Source organism: Lissotriton helveticus, chromosome 9, assembly GCF_964261635.1.
Source record: "Lissotriton helveticus chromosome 9, aLisHel1.1, whole genome shotgun sequence".
Lineage (NCBI taxonomy): Eukaryota > Metazoa > Chordata > Amphibia > Caudata > Salamandridae > Lissotriton > Lissotriton helveticus.
Window position 1 is genome coordinate 440,659,983 of NC_136070.1, and position 27,882 is coordinate 440,687,864.

At 43.0% G+C, this 27,882-nt stretch overlaps 1 protein-coding gene across 4 annotated transcripts in view; it reads right to left on the reverse strand.

The window, feature by feature from the left end:
* The window catches only part of BAG5 (BAG cochaperone 5), a 250,321-nt gene that overhangs the window by 24,641 nt on the left and 197,798 nt on the right, over positions 1-27,882 (reverse strand). Inside the window, exons 1-2 of one of the 4 annotated variants that reach the window (XM_078660251.1) lie at positions 5,636-5,730; positions 4,646-4,792 (exon numbers count right to left, since the gene is read on the reverse strand). The exons of 2 other annotated variants lie outside the window; for them this stretch is intronic. In XM_078660251.1, the coding sequence (XP_078516377.1) occupies positions 4,646-4,686 (41 nt within the window). In that variant the 5' untranslated portion in view covers positions 4,687-4,792; positions 5,636-5,730. Of the gene's footprint in view, positions 1-4,645; positions 4,793-5,635; positions 5,731-27,882 lie in introns of those variants that run through there. One more of the 4 variants, XM_078660250.1, reaches the window with a different exon arrangement.

Genomic DNA, 27,882 nt, shown 5'->3' on the forward strand with positions numbered 1-27,882 from the left:
CAGTTTACAAAGGCATGTAAATATGCAAATGGTCTTTAAAGACCTGTGAAGAACTAGGGCCTGCTGGTGATAAGACTCCAGACCCTGCCCAGCTGAGCCCAGTGGCGTAACAAAATTTGAGGGGGGCCCCCCTGCAAGGCGCATGGAGGGGCCCGCTCCGGATTCTACCAAGAGCTCTCGAACGAAAGTACCCCCCTGCAACTCAGCCACCCCGCACCCCGGGGGCTGCGGGGGCCTGTGTTACGCCACGGCACCACCATCCTGCATGCCTGTACCTCCAGCTGGTTGGGACTTCCAGTGCATCTCTGACTCCCTCTTACAAATCTCTACCTCCAGTGGGGCTTCATCTGGGTGGGACCTCCAGGGAATCTCTGCCTTACTCTTGCAGATCTCTACCTCCAGTGGGGCTTCAGCTGGGTGGGACCTCCAGGGTAGCTCTGCCTCACTCTTGCAGATCTCTACCTCCAGTGGGGCTTCAGCTGGGTGGACCTCCAGGGTAGCTCTGCCTCACTCTTGCAGATCTCTACCTCGAGTGCGGCTTCAGCTGGGTGGGACCTCCAGGGTATCTCTGCCTCACTCTTGCAGATCTCTACCTCCAGTGGGGCTTCAGCTAGGTGGGTCCTCCAGGGTAGCTCTGCCTCACTCTTGCAGATCTCTACCTTCAGTGGGGCTTAAGCTGGGTGGGACCTCCAGGGTATCTGGGCCTCCTTCCAGCCAGCGTTTGTTTCCACTGAGACTGTTCCTAGCTAACTCCAGGCAATGCTGCTGTGTCACACAGATGCCCTCAGAAGATGCACTCACCCCCAGGGAGTCTCACTGAAGTCCAAAGCACATGCGCCAGTCGGTGATAACGTCTCCCTCTCCATCACCCTCTCTGGTTCTTTCCAGATGGACTCAGTTTAATCCCCTGGTAGTAGGACAGGCTTGTTCTGCTAGGGCACAGCTTGGGCTGCCATTGCTGCGAAGGAGAGCGCCCGAAGCCTGTGTCAGCACACTTGCAATAGCTTGTGCATGCCACCATCTCTTCAAGAGTGGGCAAAGGGCTACATTATGGCACAATGAATTGTCAATTAAGTTTTGATAAAGAGGGAGAAGCAAGTTCAACTCCACCAATGACCGGGTGCATGACCCTAGCACGCGCAGTGAGTCCTCTGCACTTGTGTATCACTGCAGGTTCGGATTACCAGCCAAGGCTGATCTGTGCCCTCCCTGGGCTGTTGTTTCATTTCCAGCGCTAATACTCTTGGCTCACTTCCCTGGCCTTGGCTCACCTGCTCCGCCGTATGTGTAAAAAACGAATCTACACTTTATTTAGAGACGTAGTTTCCTGCTCTCCCTCCACTTACCCGGTAGTGAAGGTAAATAAGACTTACCTGCACTTCTTAGTATTCTCCGGGTCAGGCCCTTCATCTCACAGAGATTATATTTATAGCTATTTTACCAACCTGATATCCAACCGAACATGATGCAATATGCCACAAGTCAAGTGAGACGGAAGCTATCTATATTTCTGCTGCTGCTACTGGAGAAATAATCCCCTCACGAAACAAAGCAACAACGCAAACCCTTTTATTTCACATAGCCATGTCACTGGCCTTGGAATTTCCAATGCCTACCCCAGCCCCTTGGCCTGTTTTGGATCGCAACTGGGCCACTATGTAAAAATGCTCAAAAATGGGTTGTGCACAGTCTCATGAAGTTGAAAATAAGATGAACTTTTGTGGCGTGCCACAGAGGTATCACTCTCTAGACCTTGCAGTGTTAATCAATGATCAACCAAAAGCATCCCTTAAAATCAAAGGACAACCCTCCGGGCGCAGCAAGCATCTCAGTCTGCGATAATATATATTAAATCAAATGATAATCCAAAAGTCTGCTCCAAGTTCATTCAAAGATGAAGAAAAAATATAAAGTTTATTCAATCCATGAATATTTTGGTATGTCTTTTTCTTTTTCTTTTTCTTCAATATAACATGATATTTACAAGAGCTATTCCCAATGCATTTCGTGCATCTCTGTGCACTTCTTCAGGGGAAATCGGAGGATGAACATAGGAGAATTTAAGGTTCACTTCACACTTTCCCCCCCCAAGTATTAGAACATCACGTCCATTATTCATCGTTTTGAACTAATCAACCCGCATGATAACAGCACCCTATACTAACAACCCGATTCGTTTCTTTATAATCGCTGTTTCACTGATCACCTAATTAACCAAAAACTTAACATTTATTCCTTCGTTGAAACAGAGTGGTTACTCATTAAGTTAAATCTTATGTTCATCCTCCGATTTCCCCTGAAGAAGTGCACAGAGATGCACGAAATGCATTGGGAATAACTCTTGTAAATATCATGTTATATTGAAGAAATTCGAAAAAGAAAAAGTCATACCAAAATATTCATGGATTGAATAAACTTTATATTTTTTCCTTCATCTTTGAATGAACTTGGAGCAGACTTTTGGATTATCATTTGATTTAATACATATTATCGCAGACTGCGATGATTGCTGCGCCCGGAGGGTTGTCCTTTGATTTTAAGGGATGCTTTTGGTTGATCACTACGTAAAAACCCCAGGTTTCTTAACCAACCCCCCCGTCCCCCAACTTTTTTGCACTGTTAAAATGTGTACAGATATAATAATAAACATGCCTAATCTTGGTCCGAATCTCTTAAATATGGTTAGATATTTACAATGGCTTTAGGGGCGGTGGGGTGTCCTGTTCTGCCTGAGGAGGTCGGGGTTCAAGTGCCACCATTGTTTGTCAGGATGGAGAAGCAGCATGTGCGGACTTGCACCTCGTCTGGTACTCAGCCATTAGCCCCTACCCTGAGGCGCCCGGCATTAGCATGAGAATGCAGCCGTTTTGGGTTTCTGGTGGCCGGGCATTCACTGGACTGTGCTGAGGGGGCCCCCTGGAACTTGCTCCCCCACCACCCAACATGGGGGATGCAGGGGCCTGTGTTATGCCAATGGCTGAGCCCCCAGCAGCTCGAGTTGCACTGCAGCAGCCCGGGCTGAGAGACAGGACGGGGGAAGAGGGAGGGCTGAAGTCCTTGGCCTAGGCAGAAGTGTGACTGGGAAAGCGCGACCCCCTCTGCATCGCTCAACGGCTCCCCTGGGGGTCACGCCCCACAGTTTGAAGAGAGATAGATATAGATATATATATATATATACATATACACATATACATATATACATACACACACACACACACACACACACACACACACGTTAGAGCGATCCTTGTGTAAACATCACTACACACAATAAAAACCAGCATTCCTGGGATCCTTAATCACTGCTTCAATTTATTATGATGGCTAGTTTGTACCATGCCTTCTTCTATCCTGACCATAATGTCAAGGAATTCCGTCGCCTTACTATGGATCTTCCAGGTGAATTTTAAATTCCGATCGTTCATACTCATCTACTGCATAAAAGACTCAAATATGTTATTTGGTTCATCCCAAAAAGCAAAAAGGTATAATCGATGTACTGTGTCCCAAACACAATGTGTTGTGTCCAATTTACATTGGCGTGTGTCCAGATGAGTTGGACTTCCCACCACCCCATGAAGATTCCAGCAAAACAAGGAGCAAAGCAACTCCCCATCACAGTACCAGTGAGTAAAATCATGATATAGTGATCATACTAAGCAGTTGGCTTATCCCTAAAAAAGTATTGGCATGCCGTGATCCGTAACTCATGAGCTATACATGTGTACAAAAAAACGACATCTATGTTCATCAATATGTAAGTTTCTTTCCCGGAAATGTCCTGTATTTTAGTTAGAAAGTCTGTCCTATCCCTGCAGTAAGCCAGGAGATTGAGAACATATGGACATAAAAAGAATCCACATAAATGGATGTATTCTCCAACAGGCTACCATTAGCTGAAATTGTGGGTCTGCCTGGTGGATCAATCTTATGTACTTTAGCAGTAGATGAAGAAAGGGTGCCACAGGGAACCTGATCATAAGGAATGGATATTGATCCCCACTCAAAAGTTCCTTCTCCTGCCAACCCTTCAGTAGTAGATGATATTGCGTCATAATCTGCTTGTATGCCCCAAGCAAGATTTCTCATAGCAACCTGACCATAGTAGCAGCTTTTTTGACTCCTGGTTTTACTTATTGATGTCCTATAAGACTACATTGCCAGCTTTGTCTGATAGCTTAACAACAAAGGATGTAGCCTCCCTCAATGTTTTTAGGGCCAATCTTTGGCCCGATGTGAAGTTCTGTGAAAGTGTGTTATGAATCTCCTTCCAAAGTTTCAGGAGATAATGTGTCAGTACCTCATGGAAAGTGTCATGGGGTTCAACTGGGTTGAATCTTGATCTCAGACAGAAGTCATTTCTACTAGGCATGTCTATTTCTAGACCCAACCAACACAGCAAATCCCTGTCAGTGTACCAATTGTCAAATTCTGCATCCAAGACCGTTTTTCTTGGCAATCTATTCTCTTGTTGTGTATGGAATTTCAATAATTTCAATATCCTTACAATTAAAAATAAGTAAATGTGGGTTGCTGCATAATTAAAATTGGAGATTGGACAAAAGGATAAACCCAATTCAAGGAGGGAGCGTTGATCATCTGACAGTGTAGGAGTTGACAAGGTAATGACTAAGATTTTTCTCACCCATTATGTGTTCCTCTTGTCCTGCTGTGTGTTTCTCCCATGCGGCACGTTGCTTTTTTGCGCTGAAACTTCCCCTTCTGGTTTTCCTCCCGTTTCTTTGTTGCCTCCTCTTCCTCTTGGTGGTTTTTTCCTGGGCAGCTGGTTTAACTGTAAAAAAGGTACTCCTTCAAAGTAGAGAAAGGTAAGGTTTTTTGATGCACAATGCTTTCATCCATGTCAGAGATGGCATCTGAGCTCAATCCGATGTAGCCGCTTCCTGTTGTTTCAAGGCATTCATTTGTCTAATCTCCTTTCTTGCTACATCAAATTTCCTGCCAAAAGTGAGAACCCTTCCAGTGGAATAATCAATCTTGTGCCTAAGGAATTTGAGCTTTTTTTTTTTTTGCTTTAATTTCATCCTCATATTTGGTTAACCTTGCTGGCAAAGCTTCCATGAATACCTTGATTTCATATTGCGCCGGATGCTTACTCAAAACTTCCTGAAGTTTCTTTAAATCTTCAGTATATTGTTCTAGTTCCATTGCCGCATACTTAGACAAGAGTACCAACATCATCTTACATGGGCTTGACAAAAACCGCAAGGTCTAAACGAGTCAGCTATCATAATAAATTAAAGCGGTGATTAAGGATCCCTGGAGCGCGGCTTTTCTTTTGTGTAGGGATGTTTATACAAGGCTCTCTCAAACATTTACACGCGGGCCTGCTATGCCGCTGTGCACCAGCCTCGGATGGTGGATGTGATCGTGGAACAGCAGGGAGCTGTCAAACCATGCATATACACACATACATGTGGCTGAGGTACATCGATGACCTCTTTGTGATGTGGCAGGGCACAGACAGAGAGGCTAAACAATTTGAGATTAAGCTTAATAAAAATGACCTCAACTTACAATTTACAGCTAAAATAAGCACTGCACATTTAGACTTCCTAGATGTAAACAGTTGTGTTGGATTGGAAGAACTGGAAACCTCTATATTTGGGAAACCTACCACATGGAACACAATTTTACACGCGGCAAGCTTCCATCCTGCTCCTCTAAAGAGGAGTATTCCATTTGGGGAATTATATAGAGCCAAAAGGGCCTGTAGCACACTGGGGGCATATGACAAAACAGAAAAGGATATGTTAGTCCGATTCAAACAACGAGGGTATTCCAATGCAGTATTAAATGCTGCAAGCAAAAGGACCTGTAAAATAGATGGAAAAAAGCCCTATTTAACCTTTCAAAAACTAGCCTAAAGGAGACCACACAAATTCATAGATTTATAATAACATATAATCAGGAACATCAGAAACTGCAACAAGCTATTCAGAAACATTAGCATCTATTAAGGGAAGACCCAGTCATTGGCCAACGCATACTGAAACGACCAATGATAACCTATAGGAAATCTAAATCTACGAGAGATTACCTAGTTAGGAGTGAATACAATACTAGCACTAGACCTAGAACCTGGTTAGCCAGGCAGGAATGCTTCAGAAAATGCACAACATGTGAAGCCTGCAAAAATGGCGAGAATCGTTCCATGATAGTGACCCCTTTTAAAAAGAAAATCTAAGTGCAAGGCAATTTGACGTGTATATCGGAGTTTGTTGTATATATCCTCAATTGTCCCTGCCAGAAACTGTATGTGGGAAGCACCACTTTGCCAGTACATAAGAGAATATTGCAACATATCAGATCAATTAAAGACCGTAGTTATCCTCAGGGGTGTGGAAATTTAAAAAAAATCTACTTGGCCAATGGACAAAATGTTACAGAAATCTACTTGTCCTGGGAAGATATCTGCTTGCCCCACCTATTCCATATATCACTGAGGTGGGTCTGCACGGAGAGAACCTGCACTGCAATCAGTGCAACATACTATGTAATATAAAGTTCAAATGCAAGTCAAATTATGCAATGCATGGTCATACACCTTTAAATTCAACTATTGCACTGGCTGGGAGTACAGTATGTGTGCAGATGTGTCAGTGTGCACTGCACCCAATTATTACCCTGTATGAATGTGACAAATTTTCTAATTTAAAGAAATAGTGCCGAAAGGCAGAGTACAGGCTGGTAATTGACTACATTTCTTGAAGCGTATTTGGCATAGACTGTGCCGGAATATGAACCTGTAGGGCAGAAGGGTGTTCTCCATCCTAGGGCCAACTCATAGCTGTCCAGTTTCAAAAATACTCACATGTGATCATGCTCTGATAAACGTGTGGATGGGAATAACCACTTCTCGGCAGAGTTTATGAACTGTTCATGGGGCAGCACAAATCACATAGCAGATGTGTTTAGGTCACTGAAGCAGTATCCACAAGTATGAATACACAAGAGGAAGTAATGGGCAGTTACATCAATCTCTCCTTTTACACTCCTGGGCAGGTGTGGTGTGATTATATTATTGTGCATTCACTGCTACATTTCCACATTCTTCTACCACACAAGGAGCATACGCAACACTGGCAGTAGCAGTATGGGGTTCTCTTGTGCACAGTACTGGTAAGTAATTGCACCAGCAGAGTAAGCTTACCTAACATGAAGGGGTGCAGATCAGCAATAGATGTGCAAGCTTGTCTCACTGAGATTTGTACTCACTTTTTTCTTTAAAATCCAAGTTCTCTGCCACTTGTCTCTCTCCTTCCAATGTCCCTAGCCCCCCACTGCCCACCCAAATGTGCGTGTTGTCTTCCGGGAGATCCTGTAATTCTGTTGCAGGATGCTGATATATGAGTATTGGGGAGCCTGATGAAAGATACGGTTTTACAGTGCAGCAACTTGTCCAATCAGTTTCTTTATTTCAGAAGCTGAGCATCCTGAGGGTCCAAGGGATGATACTTAGATATTTGAATATGGGCACATGCATAAAGAAGGCACAAAGGCAGTCACAAAGGAAAAACACCCTTTGGCAAATCATGTGGGGAAAGAAAAACATACCTTTATGTCTACATAGAACAAATATTCACACAGGCGGAAGAGTCACTTTTCCTTGGATCTTGTATGGGCTCCTTTTTACTGCTGACGTAACTGTCCAACAAAAATGAAACACTACAGCGGTTGCTTAAATTCTGGAGGTGGGAACATTGTATATTTTCACCCAGTTGTGAACAAAACGTGATTGTGAGACCTAAAAATTTATATTTTGGTAATTTCTGCTTTATATTGAGCTCGCTTCTGCAATATTTGCCATTTTATATCATTGCAAATGAAAGATGGTCCCCCACAGGTGATAAGTCCTGTGTGATTTATATACAGAGCCACTCTAATTACGAGAGTCTACGGCTGAGGCGTTTTCCACATAATTTGCCATGTAATCCAACACATGCTGCCTAACCAGCATATTTTAACAAACAAATGTTGATACTATCTCAAACAGATCAAAAGTTACTAAAAAGGGGGTAACATGTCCTGCCACACAGTGAAAAGCCCTTTACAAGTAGTGACTGGTCTCTTTTACATTGCTATTGCTGTGTTTGGTTCTTAATCTGAAAGTAATGAGGCAAAACATTTATACAGTGTTAACGTGTACAGATGTTAAAATAATGAAGTAATACTATCAACGAAAGTGTGCCTCGTTATGCTATATAATTCTCATTTTTGTGGCCACAATTTAGTCAACCATGCTGCGTAATTTAGACCTTCCCTGCCACATAAATTAGACCTTCCCTGCCGCTTTATTACAGTGGCTCTACTTATTTAGCACAAACTGCCAGCGTACTGTGCATGGTGGGGGCGGTTTACAGTAGGTACAGGAGTTGAGAAATGCAACCAAATAAAGGTACAGGCTAACAGAAATGTGGAGAGTAACCCGTTTCTTGACAGGATTAAGCCTATAAAAATTGACACGGACGTGAGGCTTTTCCTCTGCAGCAGTGGCAAGATTAAAAGATCAAGTGTGGGCACTGATTAAGCGAGAAGCTGTGGAGCGAAGGGGGAGGTAACGGAATAAGGAAAAGGCAATAAAGACTGTGGGGAAGGGTATTGGTAAAGGAGACCTCGTCTGGGGCAAAATTGTGGACATTGCAACGTTTGAGACGCCAAGAGAGGCCCACATCTCAGTGAACAGTGTGAAATACGCTGCACACACAGCATTGCCTGGAATACGAATATACTTTCTGCCTACTGCATTATGTGGTGTTTCCTTTATTCAACTTTAGCTTGATTTGTTTAACACCAGGAAAACAATGCAATTTAAAAAATGTTTCTATTAACAGCGCACGCATAATCTTCCACGGCTGCATTTTCTGTAAGCCTGCCAGGTGTTTAAAGTATTATCGTTTGCTCCGTGCCCCCAAATGCGACCTTGTCCATAAAAGCAGAGACTAAGTAAAGGTCAATGCCTCTCTATAGTAAACTTCCTTTCATCGTTATTTCACTCATTATCAATGCTGCACTGGTTCCATTGCTAGATTGCAAAAGGAGAGTTTCCTGCCTTATTGTAAATTGTTAACTTGCCACACATTTGACCCTTCCCCCACGCTCACTGAATCCAGGCCATTTCACGCAGAATCACAATACTTTTATTAAGCATCAGACCGCTGCAAAACCCATTATCCGACTGACTCACCTGCTGGGGAGGCATACAGTGTGTCCGAGATGCAGACTTGTTGCTCTCGATTCCAGGAAGTGCGCAGTAGCGCACCAAAGATGAATGGCCTGCATTGGACGGATCCCACTGGACAGGGTGATCGAGCCACGTAGCAATCAGCGGCAGAGAGGCCACCTGCCTCCGCGACCCACAGCTCTGGGACCTGGCAGTGGAAAAAGTGTTTCCTGCCTCGGGACCTGCCCTTGCACGTTCGGCAGCTGGGTTTCAAGAGAGGTGGGCTGCACCAGTGTGGAATCTGCGCTAGAACACTGACGTACTGACGTTTAGCGCAAGACTCCCCCAGCCAATCACTGGCTAGATTGAGGCCAGTCATGGGCTTCCAGTCATTCAATGTCCTCCAAAAGCTTTCTGACTGCATTTCTAATTGGCTGTGAGCCCGAGAGTGCCCACAGTTCATACATTTTTAGTGATTTAATGTGTACTTGTCCGTCGGACAAAACCGACAATAAATCTCCTTGCCCATTATAAAAATCTTCTTGGTTCGGGCGTCGGGCGATATGATTTCCCCACCCCTGTATCCTATTGCCCGACACTTTGAACACCATCATAGTGATCCTTCAGAACTAAGATATAGCTGTGTGGCACAAGTCCCCAAGAGAAAAAGAGGAGGTGACACAGAGAAAGGTTTACGCAAACTTAAATCATGGTTCATTTTGGAATTAGACAGCAAAAAAACAATGGGTTTTAACATGGATGAAGAACTTTACACCCGTCTCTGTTAGAGGATATTAGCGCATCCATCGCTCGTGTTCCACTCTTAGGGTCCCTAGATAGATTATTTGTGCTTTTTATCCAGCATTACGTTGGAATTTGAAATCAAGAGATATGTTCTATTTATTTGCCAATTGAAAATGTGCTACTAAGCTTAGAATGTACTGGTCTCGTATATGCAGGTATTTAAAACCAGGCTATGACATGGTCTTTTAGCCTTTTTTTTTTATAAATGAGACAAATATTAATTTTATATTGAATAGTTGTGCAACCTGTTCTCGTTTTCGACTACTCCTATTTAATTAAACTAATTTTTACAGCACTAAGCATTTTTGGGAGGTGAGAGGTAATCACTTACAACAGAGTCGTTAGGGACTTGCTGTTTTAGAAATTTCAATATTGTTATACGGAGCTGATTTGCACCAAGTGTGTTTGTGTGTGTGTGAATATTTGGTCTACTTTATTAGATATAGAATCTATATTTATTACACTCTTGTTAATAACAAAATGTATTATACAGCAAGTCTTTATTTTGATAATCAATATAGAGGATTTTATTTCCCTATGTGATTAAATGAACAAGATTTCTGTACTATATCATTATAATTGTATATTAGACTGAAGGTTTTATTACACATATTAGAAAATATTGTGATGTAATTTTCCCGTAACCTCAAGCTGTTTTCTGTATTTATTTATTATTTAATTGCACACAAGATGGCGCACACTGTCATGAACAAAGTTGCCGGGAACAAATCGAAAGGCATCGACAGTCACTCGAGTGCTAAATAAAATTTTTGAACACACATGTGTTCACAACCATCTACTGCTTTCCATTCTGCGCAATTGTAAATAAAGAGACACCGCACGGCTCTATATATGATTTATATGATATCACCATTTCGTGCAAATATATATATCTCCACACACTGCTGAAAGCACGAAGTGTAGGTATTGTATTTGTAACCATACCAGGAGTTAAACTGCGTTTTTTTGTGACTTTTTTGTTTTTAAACATACATTAAGATGTTATAACAAAGTGAACAATGGAATCCCTTTACCCTTGTTTTTTTTCAGTGTATTTCTCTGGGGTTTATTTCCCCCCCTCGATTATTGCATCCCACCCAAGACGTGCCTAGTACCCCATCACCCCTTTCCCCCCCCCCCCGTACAGTCTTTGGACATGAGCAATGGGGGTTGGGCACAGGGCCTGGTCTTTCTCCATCCTTTTATTTAATAAACGGTTGGTTGAGCCAAATTTGGATTTGCAGTTCCAAGCGAAGCTTTACAATCTGGTACAATGAACCAGGTTATACCTCAGGGACCTGTGCCAGAACTGCAGGTTCGGAAACAGGACCACAAATCCAACAGGAGGCCACCATGTTCGGTTAAGCTTGCCATCGGCATGCAGTATGTGGCTGTGAAGCTTGCCTTTGACTCGCAGTACCCAAAGGGCCCTTGCTGGAAATTGTAAATTCAATGTCAAATTTTGATTTTCTTGGCTCCTGTTTGACAGATCTGAACGAAACTTGAAATTCAGAACCTAAAATGTAAGTACTTTTTTTTTTTTAGTTTCTCCAAACCACAGCATAGTTAGTAAGAAAGCAAACATTGCCTTTTCACTGGAAACTTGGACTTGAGCATAACTACAGAGGCATTTTTATAAGGACTATATTTAATAGTAAATTAAATATTAACTTTATTATATATACAATTTTCCCATATAAATAGTAAATAGTACCAGCAATGTAATGATCCCCAGATGTGCTTACTGCAATGACTCATGATGTCGGGCCAGCGCGGTTATGTAGCATAACCACGGAATGTTTTCATATGGACTAGAGCACATACTGATTGTGTCTGGAAAAAGATGCAAACAGCTCAGGCTTGGAGTTTGCTTAATCAATGACAGGCTGTGCTGACTCCTCCTTTGGATCCCGAGACCCTGTATGGCACCTTTTGTTCCTTTCTTTCTTACACCTTCAATAGGCACGATCACTATGACACAAGCAACCCTTGGTTTTCCCGTGAGCTGAAAGATGAGGCTTAAAGTTCACCACGCGGGGATAGCATGGCTTTACACGTTCTGTTGAGATTTGTGCACCATTCTACACCCAATTGAGGGAGTGAGAGAGCCGTCTTAATAATAAATCTAATATTTTCAAAAATATTTCTCATACAGATTATGCCTCTAAGGGTCAGTCTCAAGTAATTTCCTGCTTACTACTGCTATGAATTATAGATTAGCTATTCATTCCTAACAAGATCCATGCGAAAATCGGTCCATTTTGTTTCCAGAAAAAGAATCAAGATATTCTTAATAATCCATCCTCTTAGCCACAACCATCAATTGAATCTGTAAATTCACAGCCCTGTTCGCCGTCCAGTAGTTTGATTTTGGTAAATTGAGTTCTGGCAATCTCTGAACTAGTAGTCTCTGAATTGCTTTCTTAATTAAAATCATGTTCCCCTCACTAATGTTTGTCTTGTTAGGTTTTCAAAATCTATGTCCACTGCTGTTAGACAGATGAGAACCACGATTCTAACCTCTTTTTCTCGTGGCACAGTGTTGACAGGAATGAAAGAGTGCTGTCAAACTCCTTTTGAAAAAAAAACAAATATACGTCTTCTCCGTGGGAACAAACTATGGGCCTATTTCTTACTCACTTTCAGTGGCCAAGACAAAAGAGATCTGTACCCCGTGGTCTATTGGTCATCTTTAAAACATTCATCTGATAGACTAACCACAAATGGGCATAAACTGCGTCTCAGCACTAGGATTAGCAGGTACAGAGTCCGGTTTGCATCCTAACAGAACACATGTTCTTTTTCTTCCTCCTTACTGTTCGAAATAATTACCTGTGAGGTACCTGGCTCTCTCCTGTACAATTTAACATCTACTTCAGGGCTCTTGAACACACACAATTTGGTGGGCCGCAGTAGTTGTTTATGCTGACGATACTGAGCTTGTCTTGAGGTTAGATAAGCCAATTACAGAGATGCAAGAAACTAGGACTGGTTTTCTCTTTGTGTTTAATAAATGACAACTTTTTAAGACTCAATTATTCAAAAACGAAATTGTTGCGGTTAGGCCACAATTCACTTTTGGCATTGACTTAGTGACCTTTGTAGTGGATTCCTCTACCCAAACCAGCCAGAAGTGAAAGGTTTAGGGTATTGATCCTAAGGTTAGGATGTGGACTCTAGTCACAGGTCAATTCAGTGTTTTCTAATTTTCAACTTGAGGATTCTTACAAAAAAAATCTATTGTTCACGTTCATATCCAATTCCTTCTGGTCAAGTTTTCGATTTAATCCAGACTTGATTAGGCTATGGTCTTCTATCTAGGCCTTACAGTCTTGTCCTTACACAAACTGAAAGAGGTTCAAAATATAGCAGTCAGACTGATATATCATTTACAGAAATACAATTGTGTCTGAGGCCTGTTCACCCCTTCACTGGCTGCCGCCTACTGATCACATACAGTTTAAAGCTTTGTGTTCGTGTCTCTGTCACAAAGCTGTCCATAATAGGAACAAATTGTTCTTCTAAAAGTGCTTCCTAGGTATGCTTCTCTGAATCCTCTCAATTCTAGTTCCTCATTGTTGCTTATTATTCTACGAGGGAGGGCTTCGCTTTCAATTGCAGCCTGTTCTTTATGGAATTCTCTCCAACTTCAGGCCTGTCAGTTGAAGAACCGCGTGCAATTCCAGAAGTTACTGAACATGCATCTTTTCTGTTGAGTCTTTTGTATTACCTAACAATTCTTTAGCACCATCATGCATTTGAGCAACTGCTCGGCGCTTTGTACGTTTCCATTCATTTATGAATAAATACTCTTTGGCTAGGCAATATGGAAAGGGTGAGAGACAAAAATGACATAACGTCGACTTGGTTCATCAGGCCGTAGTGTGCACAGTCAATCACACTGTTGAAACCACCAGGTAAGTCAGTCATTCAATCCACTATCTTTAATAAATACCGATGCCAAGATATTGGTTAAAAGTAATTGAGTCGCAAATCCTATCGCGTGTGCAGATTGGTTCTACCAGAAAAGGCAGAGTTTATCTCAAACTGCTAATCTTTCTACGTTTTACCCTCTCATCAGAGTCACCCTAAATAAATGGCTGGCTTTTTTTATATACAGAATGTGGTCGACCTATTGAAGCAGAACTTTTGTTTATAGCTCCATAGAGGTTTGGGATTGTGGTGTGACTGTATTGGCCGGATACAGCTGTTTTAAACCATGCCCAAGCCACATGTGAGAACCAATGGCCAACTGTCACTAAAGATACATAATTCTACTCGCACCCATGAAGGATGCCTGAAGTAGCCATTTTTATGTAGGATTGTGCATGAAACTTTGGTGTGCGTTAAGGGACATTATGCCGGATGTAGTAGGAAATGAGGAATACTAATAATTAGGGTAGGGTAACTTACAGAGACACACCTGACCTATAAAGACCGGGGTCTTTTCAAACACTTGGGTTATCAAACAGTTGTATGCACAACCCAGAAAGCTTCCATAAGGGGCACAGATATATTAGTGGATAAGAAATTTGAACACAGATTTATAAAGACCTTGCCTGACCAGCAAGGAAGGTGGGCACTTGCGCATCTAGAGATAAGGGGAAGGAAACACTTTTTGTGCTGTATATGGCCCCAATATTGACGACTCCCCAATTTTTGATTTTTTAAATATTGAGTTTTTGGATTGGCAGGGTGAAAGTTTGATAATGGGGGATTTCAGTTGTGTAATGGATTATTCTGTTGACTCGACAAACAGAGCTGCTACTTCTAGAATGGGGAAAGTGAGGTCTGCAATATTAGAAATGGGGTAGCTGCAGGGTATAAGGGATGCATGGCGCCAACTTCACCCACCTGTCCCAGGCTATGCATATTACTCTGCCGCACATAGGCAATATTCTAGAATTTATATGGTATGGGTCTTGGAGAACATATTGGAATCTGCAGCCTTCGAAGTGTGTCCTAGGATCACCTCCGACCATAATTCTATACTATTGTCCTTTAAGGTCGAAGCGACCGAAAGACAGATCTTTTCAATTCCCACGCTATTTGCTTAAATATAGTAGATATGTGGTCACTATCCCTAAACAACTAGAGGATTTCCTTATGGTAGAACGTGGAGCCGGCTTTTCCTTTAGTTGTTTGGGATACTATGAAAGGGTTTGAAAGAGGGGTCATGCAGCAAAACATCTGGCAGCAGAATAAAGAGCTAGAAACTTCAGTCAGAGTAGCTACTCAAGCTTTGCTCGCTATTGAAATCCAACATGCTGATGTGGTTCAACAAAGGGCTACTGACCAACAGCAATTGCATATTTCTCTGGTTGATGCAAGGGCAGCTAGAAGTAGGTCATTAAGGAAGAAGACAGCCGTAAAGTATAATAAACACAGGGTTTTACAGTATGAATATGGGGAGCAAATCAGGAAGGTGCTTGCCCATCAAATAACAGACAACAGGGTTAAAACCTGAATAAAAGCTACAAAGAGAGGGAGAATTGGCTTTATTGAAGGAGGAAATTTCGCATGACAAAATAAAGGAGGCAATGTCTTCTCTCCCCTCTGGAAAGGCTGCAGGGGAGTATTCTATACCTGCCGAGTTATATAAAACCTTCAGGAGCCTTATAGTTCTGCCTATGAGAGCACTCATATTGGCTTTAGTTGGAGGATCCCAGAAACTTGGAACGTGACAAATACAGGTTTTTTTTTTAGTTTTTTTTTTTAAATAAACTTCCAGAGGAACGTGGCTCTTATCGACCAATTTCTCTAATTAATTCAGATGCAAAAAAATGTTTGCTAAAATTTTAGCTACACGTCTTGTTTCAATAACGCCCGGGTTAGTATCCAGCCAGCACCATGGCTTTATCCAGGGAAGGGATACTACTGCGAATGTTAATACTGCAGTGGTGGCTTTTGACCTTGCTAAAAAGACAACAACAAATTTAGGCATGGTTCTTTTAGATGCAGAGAAGGCTTTTGACAGGGTGGTCTGGGACCAGACAGGGATGCCCTCTCTCATCCCTGCTGTTGGCTCTATATATTGAGCCATTTATTTCGGGCGCTACACTCATCTTAGCATTGCGCCACTGATATGCAGGGCAAACCAGCTTAAGGTAACCGCTTACGCGGACGATATTGTTTGTACTACTGACCCAACAACAGCAATGAGTTTTATTGAAGAGGAGGCGAGCAAATTTGGTCTTTTGTCAGGCTATAAGCTATATGTTCAAAAGACACAAGTGATTCTCAACTCTCAGCGTGACAGACCCATTGCGGGGATGCGATCAGTAGCCAAAAACCTTGAGGTGGGTATATCAGCGCAGATCAAGCATATACCTATACTGAATTATGATCCCTTGTTAGAAGCCACAGCTAAGCGATTTAAGACTTGGCACAAGCTCCAAATTGGAATCGTAGGAAGGTGAAACACTATAAAAATGAAGATACTTCCTAAGTTTTTATACTTATTCCGCTCAATTCCTCTCCTGGTTTCTAATGCTTTTTTTGGAAACTAGAAGGTATATTAGGCAACTTTATCTGGGGGTACAAAAAAGCTGACGGGCAATAGATCTACTCAAACTCCCGTATAATCAGGGGGGCTTGGTTTCTCGGATTTTAACATTTATTTTTGGGCAGAATTTGTGGGACGTCTCCTTAGTCTTCTAGATCCCGAAAATCAATTTTTTTTTTCACTGGTTGCTGTTGGGATCTGAATGTCAAATGTTTCTATACAAAACTAATGACCAACTATTTCAAAAGGCTTAGGCTCAAGACTATTAGAAGTGTGTAAATATGGCTTGCTATGGCTGCTAAATGTACTCTCTGTTATTGTTTCACGACAAACTACCATTGTGGGGTAATCCCATGCTGCCTGCTGTATTTCAAGACACTGTTGGAAGACGCTGGGATTCAGCACTTGGGTGATCTGTATGATAGCAAGGGCTTTAGCATATTCGAGAACTTGCAGCTTCTTTACAATCTTCCTGGCCAAATGTTTAAGTTTTCTTCAAATTAGGGACTACTTTGTGAAACATCTAGCCTTAACGGCAGTGTCTAGGTCAGAGATATGAGATTGCTTACACGCGGAAAAATGAAAATCAATAATCAGTATTCTGCATCACTGCCTCAACAATTTTAGGCAAAATGGATGTGAAAAAGTTGTTGTGCGATGGACTAAGATTTTGGGGGTAAATGTTACACCCACAACTATCACTCAGGCATTAGGAACTATAGAAGAGTCAATTCACTCTGTTAACTTAAGACTACAGCAACTTCGTACAATATGTATGATTTACTACACCCCAGAGAAGATTGCCAGCTGGGCTCAGCACAGCCAAAGAGGAGATCGAAGAAAATACCCCAAATGTGTAATATATGCTGCAGGTTTAGTATACGTTTTCTACCTGCCCAAAGTTAGAACCCTTCTGGCAGAAGATAGCTCAGGTGATGAGGGAACAGGGTAGATTCTCCCCCTACAGTAATAGAACCTGTTTTGATCCAGGTCTTCCTCCACTAAATAGGAAGTTGGTGAAATTCCTGAAATGAGTAGAGTTGAAACTAACAAGCCATGAATTCGGCCCAGATTGACCTAAGGAACTATGGCCAAGACCAGTTGCAATGGACAACGCTCACCTCCCATATCACACTTTTAGCACTATTACTTTTATAACTAAAGTTTTCTTGTTTTTAAACTTTTTCTTTTAAATTTTACCTGAGGATACGTGCTTTCAATGTATTTTTTGTAATGGTTTTAATTAACCTAAAACAATAAAAGCTTACTTACTTACACTACAGTAATAGAAATTGTGCTGGGCTACATAGTAGAGACCAATGGGTTGGAGAGGCTTAATAAAATGTTACCAGTGGCTGCCCGACATACCATCACCAGGGCTTGGATCTCTACTACACCTCCCACCAAATGCGAATGGTGGGTCATTGTAAGGGAAACTTACAAGATGGAGAAAGCTTTCGCTAGGGCAAGATGAACTTGTTCTTTGCTAAAATTGGAGGCTGCATGGGGCCAACTGGCACTTGATACATAAGTCCAACAGATTTGATGGAGTAAATGTAATATATAATTTGAAGAGAAACATCCTTGTAATATGGATATAGATTTAAGTTTATTATAAAAATTACTTATGGTATCATCAGTACTGTACTGTCTTAGGAATGATTGGTGCCGGGATGTATTCTTAATGTGGTTGTTATATTGTATCGATGGTACGGTATAAGATACTCTAAAGATAATTTGTAATATTGTTCCCTTGCCGACAATAAAAATAAAAAATAAAAATGAGGGCAGGGTATCAGCCGCATATTTTTTTAAAGATACAGAGCAGAATTTTGTCCATGTTATGTGCAAGATCATTTAGAATTGGGGATGGGTTTCAACTACAGATTACCGGAAACAAATCAGGTATATTACCATTGGCATCAGTTACTATAGCCCCGTGGTATCAAAACTGAAGGAAAAGATGCAAAGATATGGATCGCTCTCCTTGTCAATGGCAAGCAGGATATCCCCGATCAATGTCGTAATCCTTCCCAAATTTTCATTCGTCAATATACCCATTCTCTTAAATAAAGCATTCTTTAAAGCCCATAGGAAAATTAGTGATCACCCTAATGTGGGCAGGAAGGCAACCGACGGAGAGTTGGGAGACCCTGGCTCCTTCTTATAGTCAAGGACGGTTCCTAGTGCCTTTCATGGATGCAATTGTATGCAGCACAAGCACATTTTGTGTGGTTATAGTTCCACCCAGGGCTACCATTTGAAAGAGATGTTGCTGAGCTTTAACCCACAGTCATGCAAAGGATAGGAGGAGAGTTGTATAGCTAAGAAGGAGATATACATGGCACAAGTACCAATTGTAAATAACCCTAACACACAAATTACACAGGATCCTAAAGCTCAGTATTAGTTGGCTAGACTGGGACTTCATAAGCTGGGAGACATGTACCCAATTCTAATTTGCACAACACGATCAGTTTAGAAACCTGGTAGCAATACACTTAAAAAAAATATTCCTTTATTTTACACAATGTCAATCATCAAGGGCCTACCCAGCGCACCGGACAGTGCACACGCAGGTTGTAAAAGTTATAATCCTAGACAGTTAACCACTTACTCAATGAACCAACCGGGTAGAGCTGGAATTCCAATTCCGAGATACCATCGACTAACAATGGAAGTTGTGCTGTACACAATCAAAGAGATATCAGCTTTGACTACTGCATTATATGTTTCTACATACATTCGAACAGACACTGGCTACACTGAAAGCTCTTTGCTAAGATATAGATGGTGGCTGCACAAGATGTTGTTATCCAAAGGCCAGCTTTATGCACTTCGAGATGACCTGCACCACGCTCTTAACGTACTGGCTGGAAGTTTTTTTGTGTTGCAAGAAACATTTGAGCTGCCAGTCACTCAATTACCATTAATTGATCTGCTGGACCTAGTGAAGTTCTATTTACAGCTATTTAGCATTAGCCAAAACAAAACATTACAGTGATCTCTGGTACAGGCCCAGGACAGACAACGAAAGGCTGGAAACAGGACTGGATGCAACGCAGAGACATCAAACTCCACACTACTCCCACAAAAAGTATAGCCTAGAGATATATGGAGAACCATTTGAAGCGGACTGACAAAGTGGAAACTGAGTTACGGACGGCGCACAACATGTTTCAGTTCGCAATAATGATTGGAGGGTAATAATCATGTGCCAGGGCTTTAGTGTGACAAAAAGCTCACGTTGATTTGCATATTATCTGCTGAATTGTTTATAATAATGATAATCATTCTGAAACAGCATATGTTTTGTAGACAAATACTGCTGAATAAATAATCATAATTAAAAATGTCTAGCCACTGTGTGCATACTTAATTTGGGGTACCCAAGTGGGCGGGGCTCCATCCATCATCCTCTGAATATAAGAGAGTCTGCCACCGGTTTATCTTGCTCCTAGCACTCTCTGGCTGACTGAGAAGCACTCGATAGTGAGGAAAAGTAGAGACACCTACCAATCCAGTTTTCTCCAAAAGAGATTAATTTCCTTTTGGGGAAAAGAGGGATCTACTGGGTGGGGTACCAGACTGGCTCCAGGACTGTGAGTACTGCAGAGCGGCCAATGTCACATACTTCACATTGATCGTGTAAACAGTATATCCTAGACATATATGGAACTCCTTCTAGGCTACCTGTCAAAGAGTGGAATCAATGGAAGTAAGGATGAAGCAATGTAATGGCCCTAGATGTAAGGGCAACATGTGTTGTCCTCAACGATGGTTTAACTAAATAGTAATGCCTAAGCTTTGTGACAAGTTGCCAATGTGTAATTATATCTCTTACCACAGAAGATATACTAGTTATTATTGCTATATTATCACATATGTAGACAAATGTGTGATATCAGAATGTGTATTTAAACAGATCTACAGACCACTGAATACAGTAAAGATTAGAAAGTTTATGGTTCTAGCATTAGAAAAGAATGAACAGGTAAACGTTTACAGAAGATAAACAGTAGAAAACCTCTGCTAAAAAGAACATTGCTGTGCAAGTTAGGTTTCAAAAATAGCACCCGAGTAACCACAAGACTTCTGGCAAAATGGCTTATGGATGATGAGAGAAAAGTGGAGTTGCTTGGTTTTAATACACAATCATGTTTTACAAAAAAACAAACTCTATATGATCACATGAATCTCATAACAACCATCAAGCATGGTGGTGGAAGTGTGATGATTAGGGCCTGATGATATAGAAGGCTGACAATCAATGAGTTTACTATAATGTTCTTTTTAACAACTGTATATTCCAGAGGAAAAAGCAAGATCTTCTGCTCAGCAGCTAAAGCTTAGTCACAAGTGGGTCATGCAAAAGGTCAAAAAGCCTACGTTAATCAGTAATCCATGACTAAATTACTGAAAAAGAAAAGATTCAGGATAGCAGAATGGGAAAATCAAGTCAAACTCCAAACCTCCAATCCATTGAAATGCTAAGGCAGGACCTAGAGCTGTACATAAGAGAATGTCCTCCATCATCACCAAGCTGATGCAGTTTTGTTACGAGGAGTGTCCCAAAATTCATGCCACTTGATAGGAGATCCAGATAAACGTCTATTGGATAAGTTATTACTGATCTTGAGGGTTCCAGGTTACTGAATCATCGAGTACAATTTTTCGACACAAACTATCCAGTGTCAGCCAACTTGTTTATTTAAAAATCATTTAAAAAAGTGAAGCTTGTGGGTGTTATTTGCGGCACTAAAGTTAGAGTTAGCTATTACTAGAGTTTGGTGAATATCAGCAGTCTCTTAATATGTAAAACCAAATAATCCAGAGTGGGAGCACGTTAATAATCACATCACCACATCCACGGCAAACACCCTAACTTGCAGCAACATACCAGTGTTCCTGACTGCCTTGAGCCCATCTGATAGAGGCTCTTTTTAGGTCTCGCCTGTCAATGCGCATGCGCATTGACCTTGCGAGACTATAGTGTCTTAAACAGACTTTACCTAACTGGGCGATTTGGTGCTGTGCCCGTGGCTTTTAGGTCAATGCGCAAGCGCATTGACCTAAAATGCGCGTGCACATCATCAAATCGCCGTCTGTTCCCTCAGCCGCACTCCTCCCACACCTTTGAAGTGAAGCTTAGCTTCACTTCAAAGGCATCCGCTCCCCCCGCCCCCTGCTTCACACGTCTCACGGTCGCAAGGCCGTCTCGTATTGCTCCTCCCTCCCTCGCCTCCCAAGTGAATGCCATGCAACTGTGGGACACTCTGTTTTTGAGAATCCAGTGACTGCCTCGTTGAAGAAATGCCATAGCTGCTTGAAGCTTTTTCTATATCTGGTGCTCTCAGAGTGTACTTTACGTATTTATTTTTCTAGCAGAGAGAAGTACACCGAAGGACACATGTACGTTTCACAGAATTCATAAGTGTATACTCCGGTCAAATGTCAATACTGTGGTCTTGCGTGCAGCTGCATTAAACCGATTTGCATATTCTGTGGCCAGCACGCCTGTGTTCATTCACCTTTGTTTTAGGATTCAAGTTATACTTTCTTATTTCGCGGTGATCTTGTGTTTTTTTGGTAACTAAATAATGGTATTATTTACTACCAAACGCTCTCATTTTAGCAAATACCTCGCACATATTTAAACGTAAATCTCGCCATTTGCATGGAAATGTTTGCTCCAAAGACATAGCCCACTGCGTTATTTTGCAAGGACTGGAACTTGTTACCTTATTCACAACCTTCGGTATCAATCAGGCAAGTTAACTCTAAGCTGTGTCTGAGGTCTGTGGCACAAAGGCCCCTGCTGCTTCACACTACGGCCCGTGTCTCTCCCCCATCGCCGCTCTCCCCGCTCCGCCCCCTGCTGCGGCCGTTTCGCATTTCTCCTCCCCCATCCCCACAGCAATGCCCTCCGTCTTGTTCGTCTTACTGTTTTTGGTAACTAAATAATGGTATTAATTACTACCAAACGCTCTCATTTTAGAAAATACCTCGTACATATTCAAACGTAAATCTCGCCATTTACATGGAGATGTTTGCTCCAAAGACATAGCCCACTGCGTTATTTTGCAAGGACTGGAACTTGTTACCTGCAATTACAACAAGAACTCCTGCTATAAACAAATTAACCCTCTGTGGTATCTTCTCTAAATGCAGTGATCGCTTCAGGTTATTCACAACCCTCGGTATCAATTGCCATTATAAATTACAATAACTTTTTATTTAAGTATTAATTATAAAAAAATAAAGGCCATTGTTATTTGTAATATGAATACATATAAGTCACGTAAATAAAACATATTGCATTACAAATGCTATAGGTGTCACATTTGCAAAAGTTATAACTATTGGCATTGTAAATGACAAAGCTATCAATTTAGCTATTTTAAAAACCAACACATAAATAAAATATGGGTCATTTACAAGACCAATAGCTCCAACTTTTCTAATGCGAGACCTATTGCATTTCCAATGCTTGTTTGATGTGGTCTTACATACCACAGTCGCCTGAGGAACAGCCAGAGGAATGTCATATTGCTTGCAGTTTGTGAACGGTTTGTATATTGGTCTGTTTGGATCACTGACTAGCACGGAGAGCACGACTGCAGAACTGAGATCTTCACACATCAATAAATACCTTCAATCACTCCAAGCAGGCGGAGTCAAAGAAACTTGCATTCAAGCCTATATTTCAATCTTCCCTGGAAGAAAATGTTGCTCTTTCTGGGGCAGAGCTCTTTTTGCCCTCAGCCTCGTCTAGTCTTGATCACCTTAAACCAACGCCAAAGGAATTATGTATGCGGTTGTGGGGCTGCAGCAATTTGCGCATAATTATATGTTTGCTACATAATCCATCATCTACTGCATAATCTGCAGATTGTCACAATTCATTTTTAGAGCTCAAACGGTGCAAAAATTACTAAAAATGCAGCTGCAAGTGTTGCAGCGCAGCGGAAGGATCTTTGCAAAGGCTGACTGTTCACCATTCTGTTGCTTATTGGTATATTTGGGTGTTAAACTGGTACTAAAGGAGGGCACCAATGCCCAGTGTTAAATGTAAAAATACCAAAATAATAAAGCAATGCTATCACAAAATGTGCTGCATTATTTATCTTTTCTTGTTGCATAATTTTTTCAACTCTGCCGCATAATTTGGCCATCTCCTGTCGAACAATGTTCCATTGGCCCAGCCTTAAATGTAGGTGTCGGATTGGTCCAGCAAACAACTCTTCCATCAAAGTTCATAAACCAGGTGGTTAATAAACACTTTTATAGCTAGTGCGTTAAAGAACTTTGAATTCTATTAAAGACAGAGGCAAGGATGATGCTGCTGTTGGGGGTGCTAGAGGGCGCGCTAGCAGAATGGCCGCCGACTGGTGAGGCTCCTGCTTTCCGGAATCCTGATCCGCCACTTATCCTGAAGAACCTGGAGTGCCATCAAAATAAATGGTGCTGAACTGTGACTCAAGGTGACCCCCTACACTCGGTGAAAATCGGACATTGCATTCTGGAGCTCTGAGCCAACGACCACCTGACCGGGAACATCGCTCGCACTGCGGGTCTCACTGCGGCGGGCGGCCAGCTGTAGGAAAGTCCGTGGTCTGCCACGAGGAGAGTAGGCCGGGTCTTTGGAGGCACGAACAGTCCGGCAAGGCACCAACCATTTCGTGCGGTAAGAGCATCTACCAACACTGCTATTTTATTTATTTATTTATTTAAACTTATAATGCGCACAGCTACCCGCAGTGGGTTTCCCGGCGCCCAGGGACAGACTAAAGAAGAACTAGCATGCTGATTTTACTGATAAGTAGCTTCTAATCACTGCCTAAAAAGCCAAGTTTTGAGTCCCTTGCGGAAACGAAAAAGATTGGTTTCCGTCTTCAGGGTCACAGGAAGAGCATTACAGAATTTGGGACCCAGATGGGAAAAAGAGCGGCCTCCCATTTTTGCTAGCCTAAATCTGGGAACGGAGAAATCACCATTCCCTGAGTATCGCAGATTTCGACTTGGCTTGTAGGCCTGAACTAGGCCCTGAAGATATTTAGGGGCTGAGCCTTGTTTGATTTTAAAAGCGTGACAAAGGGCTTTGAATTTAATTCGGTTCGGGATTTTGAGCCAGTGAAGGTCACGAAGTGCAAGAGAGGCGGATGTTCTCCTAGGGACATTGCGAAGGAGCCGGGCAGCCGCATTCTGAACAACCTGGAGTTTCTTTATGGTTGTCAGATCGGCTCCAAGATAGAGAACGTTGCCATAATCCAGGCGTGAAACATTCAATGCCTGGACTACGGTTCTTTGTGTGGAAGGGGGCAACATCCACAAGATTTTTTGAAGCCATCTCAAAGTGGCAAAACAAATAGAGGCCACCTTCACAGCCTGCTGTCTCATTGTGAGTTTATCATCAATGAGGAACCCGAAATTGCGTACTACAGTGACGGGCTGAGGGGTAGATCACATATCCTTGGGCCAATGGTGGGGGCCCCAAAGATCCTTACCCTTGCCCAGTATCACAACCTCGGTCTTGTCACCGTTTAATTTCAAGAAATTGCTCTTCATCCAATCGGAGACTCGGGTCAGACCTACTTTCAAAGAAGAGGTTTCATTGCACTCCTTGTTAGAAAGAGAAAAGATAATTTGTGTGTCGTCGGCGTAGGAGTATAAAGTGAGACCGGCTTCCTCCACAATAGTGGCCAGGGGTTTCACATAAATATTAAAGGACTAAGTATAGACCCCTGGAGAACGCCGTACGCCGATGGACAAATTATAGAGGAGGCAGAGGCAGAAAAGACCTGAAAAGTACGGCCACTTAAAAAAAGAGGCTATCCAGGCTAGAGCAGCGCCCGCTATCAGCCCATCTGCCATATGTACAAGAGACGTTACTGAACAGATTCAATTAAATAGCGCAGTTCCCCCGGCGGGCTGACTGGACTGAGCATTGTTCGTGCCCTGACTGGGAGTGCTGTGACCGCGCGGCTTGACGCTGGGACGCGTGCTGGGAGGAAGGGCCCCCATCGCTCCCTACACTCTGACAATGCCATCGGGCAGTGGTGTCTGCCCCCCAGACTGAGTGCAGCTCTGCTTCCACCCAGAGCGGCAGCGATCACTACAGCGCTTACCGGGCAGTTTCCTGGGCCACTCCTGTCATTGAGATTGGAGACAGCAGCCTGGGAAGCGGACATCTTAGGCTCTGCCTGCACCTTGCCGATGCGCTGTGAAGATTGTCGAATGGCGAACTGGCAAAGAAAACCGGGCGCACATTAGCGTCACACAGCGAAACACACTTTTGGACATTTCTGTAAATACCACTGTTCAGGTTACTGACACCGCTTGCCCTCACTGATAGCGTGCTCCCAAAAAAGATGGCGCCCGCTCCCTGAGAGTATCCTAACTTACATCTCTGCAGGCTTGTTCTCCTCTCTTCATGCCAGTGTCATGCCAATGGGCAGCTGGGATCTGCTGCAGACCCTTGCAAAGTGCTGTTCCCAACAACTACAAGACTCAGGAAAGTGTTGGGTCATCTGGAACGCTCGTCAAGCCCTGAGAATAGCGCCCACCGGCACCATTTGGCGCGAACCTGGCTGTGAGCTCGCATACGTACAGCAGATCTGAACAGCATAAGGGACACCGCTCCACATCGATTTGAGACGACGGAGGTTTGTGTACGCAGGAGGGACTTTAGGGCACTGATTCTTTAACTAAATACTCGCTTGAAATTGCAAGACGACCCCCCTTCCCCTTAAAAGCACAAGCGCCAAAATTGAAAGGCATTCACCGGCACCACCAGCATCTTTGCCAACTATACCTGATGAGAAAGCCTAAATAGTGTACAAACTCCAGTTTTGCCTCCGCAACACACGTGATCTGTACCTTCAGACACCATAGGTAAACCAGATACACGCCAGCCCAGACTCTCCTCTGACCAAGCGGCAAAAAAAGGCTCCAAGACGAACCCTACTAGCCTAGAGCCGAAGGACACTGCAAGGCCGAGCACGAATGAGTCATCCGCAGATCTGGATTTGCAGCAAATTCTCCAAGAGACGAGGCAAGGATTTGCTACGATTGTAGATAAAATAGACAGCATGTCTTCCATGATGGACGCCATTGTTCACAAGGTGGACCAACACGAGGAGCGTTTAAAGGAAACTGAACGTCGCATCTCAGATAATGAGGATACCACTGCTGCTCATGGCACACAACTAGCGAGAATGCACAAGCTCTTACGTGTAATAGCTGCAAAGAACGAGGATTTGGAGGCTCGTAGTAGACGCAACAACATTTGCGTTACCGGCATTCCGGAGTCCACTGACACGGGGCGCATGGAGGACTATGTTGAAAACCTACTCAGAGACTCCATTGTGCCAGAAGCCTTCTCTACGCAATTTATTGTGGAGCGTGCACACCGCTCCCTTGGGCCACGTCCGAAGCCTGGAACACCATCGCGGCTCATAATTGCGCGCCTGCTGAATTATCGGGATTGTGATGCAGCCCTCCGAGCGGCACGCACTAAAAACAACTAGCCTATAAAGGGGTGCACTTTTCTATATACCCGGACTTTACTCCGATAGTACAAGAAGAAAGACGCAAATTCGTCGAAGTTAAAAAGAAACTACAAGCTGAGCAAATTGACTACGCATTACTCTATCCTGCGCGTTTACGGGTGACGCACCAGGGTAAACAGCGCTTCTTCACTGACCTACACAAGGTCGAGGAATATTTACGCTCGCTTAGGAGACCACGCCAAGGTGGCAATGACCAGGACAAGGCCCGGAGAGACTATGCTTCAGCTGAGGAAGACGACCAATGAGTGACACTTGAATTGGCTGCATTGTAACGCCAGATTCGCTGGCTACCATTAACTTAATTGACTCCAAGATACAGAGTCTGGGTCTACTACCTCTACTACACGACAAGGAGATCTCACTGGCAGTCCGGTGGTAATGTATTCCGGGGCCCGCTACCCTCCTCTGCACGGAGCCATGACGTCGACTTGGTCCGGAGGCTCGAGGGGAGGACGGCGGTGATGCAGCCCTCTGGTAGGACCCCCAACGGGTATTCCCCAGTATTGAACTTTTTTGCTCGGGTTATGATTGCTTTCTTGTTTGAGGATAAGGGAGGGGGGTGGGTGAAGGTTGCTGGCAAGTTGGGGTTGCTTCAGTGGGAGGAGGGTGGGATTTGGGGAATTGTGAAGTTGGGTAAGATGGGGGACTGATCACACGGTGCATTTAGTACACACAAGCTTAAGACTATACTATTGCAACAACAGAGGCGACACTTGGTTGCCGAACCTACATAAATTCCTTTTTTCCAAGGTAACAAAGATCCCTTGTGACAACACACTCATATTGCTTCCCAGGCGGTTTCAGATAAACATGTCAGGCTA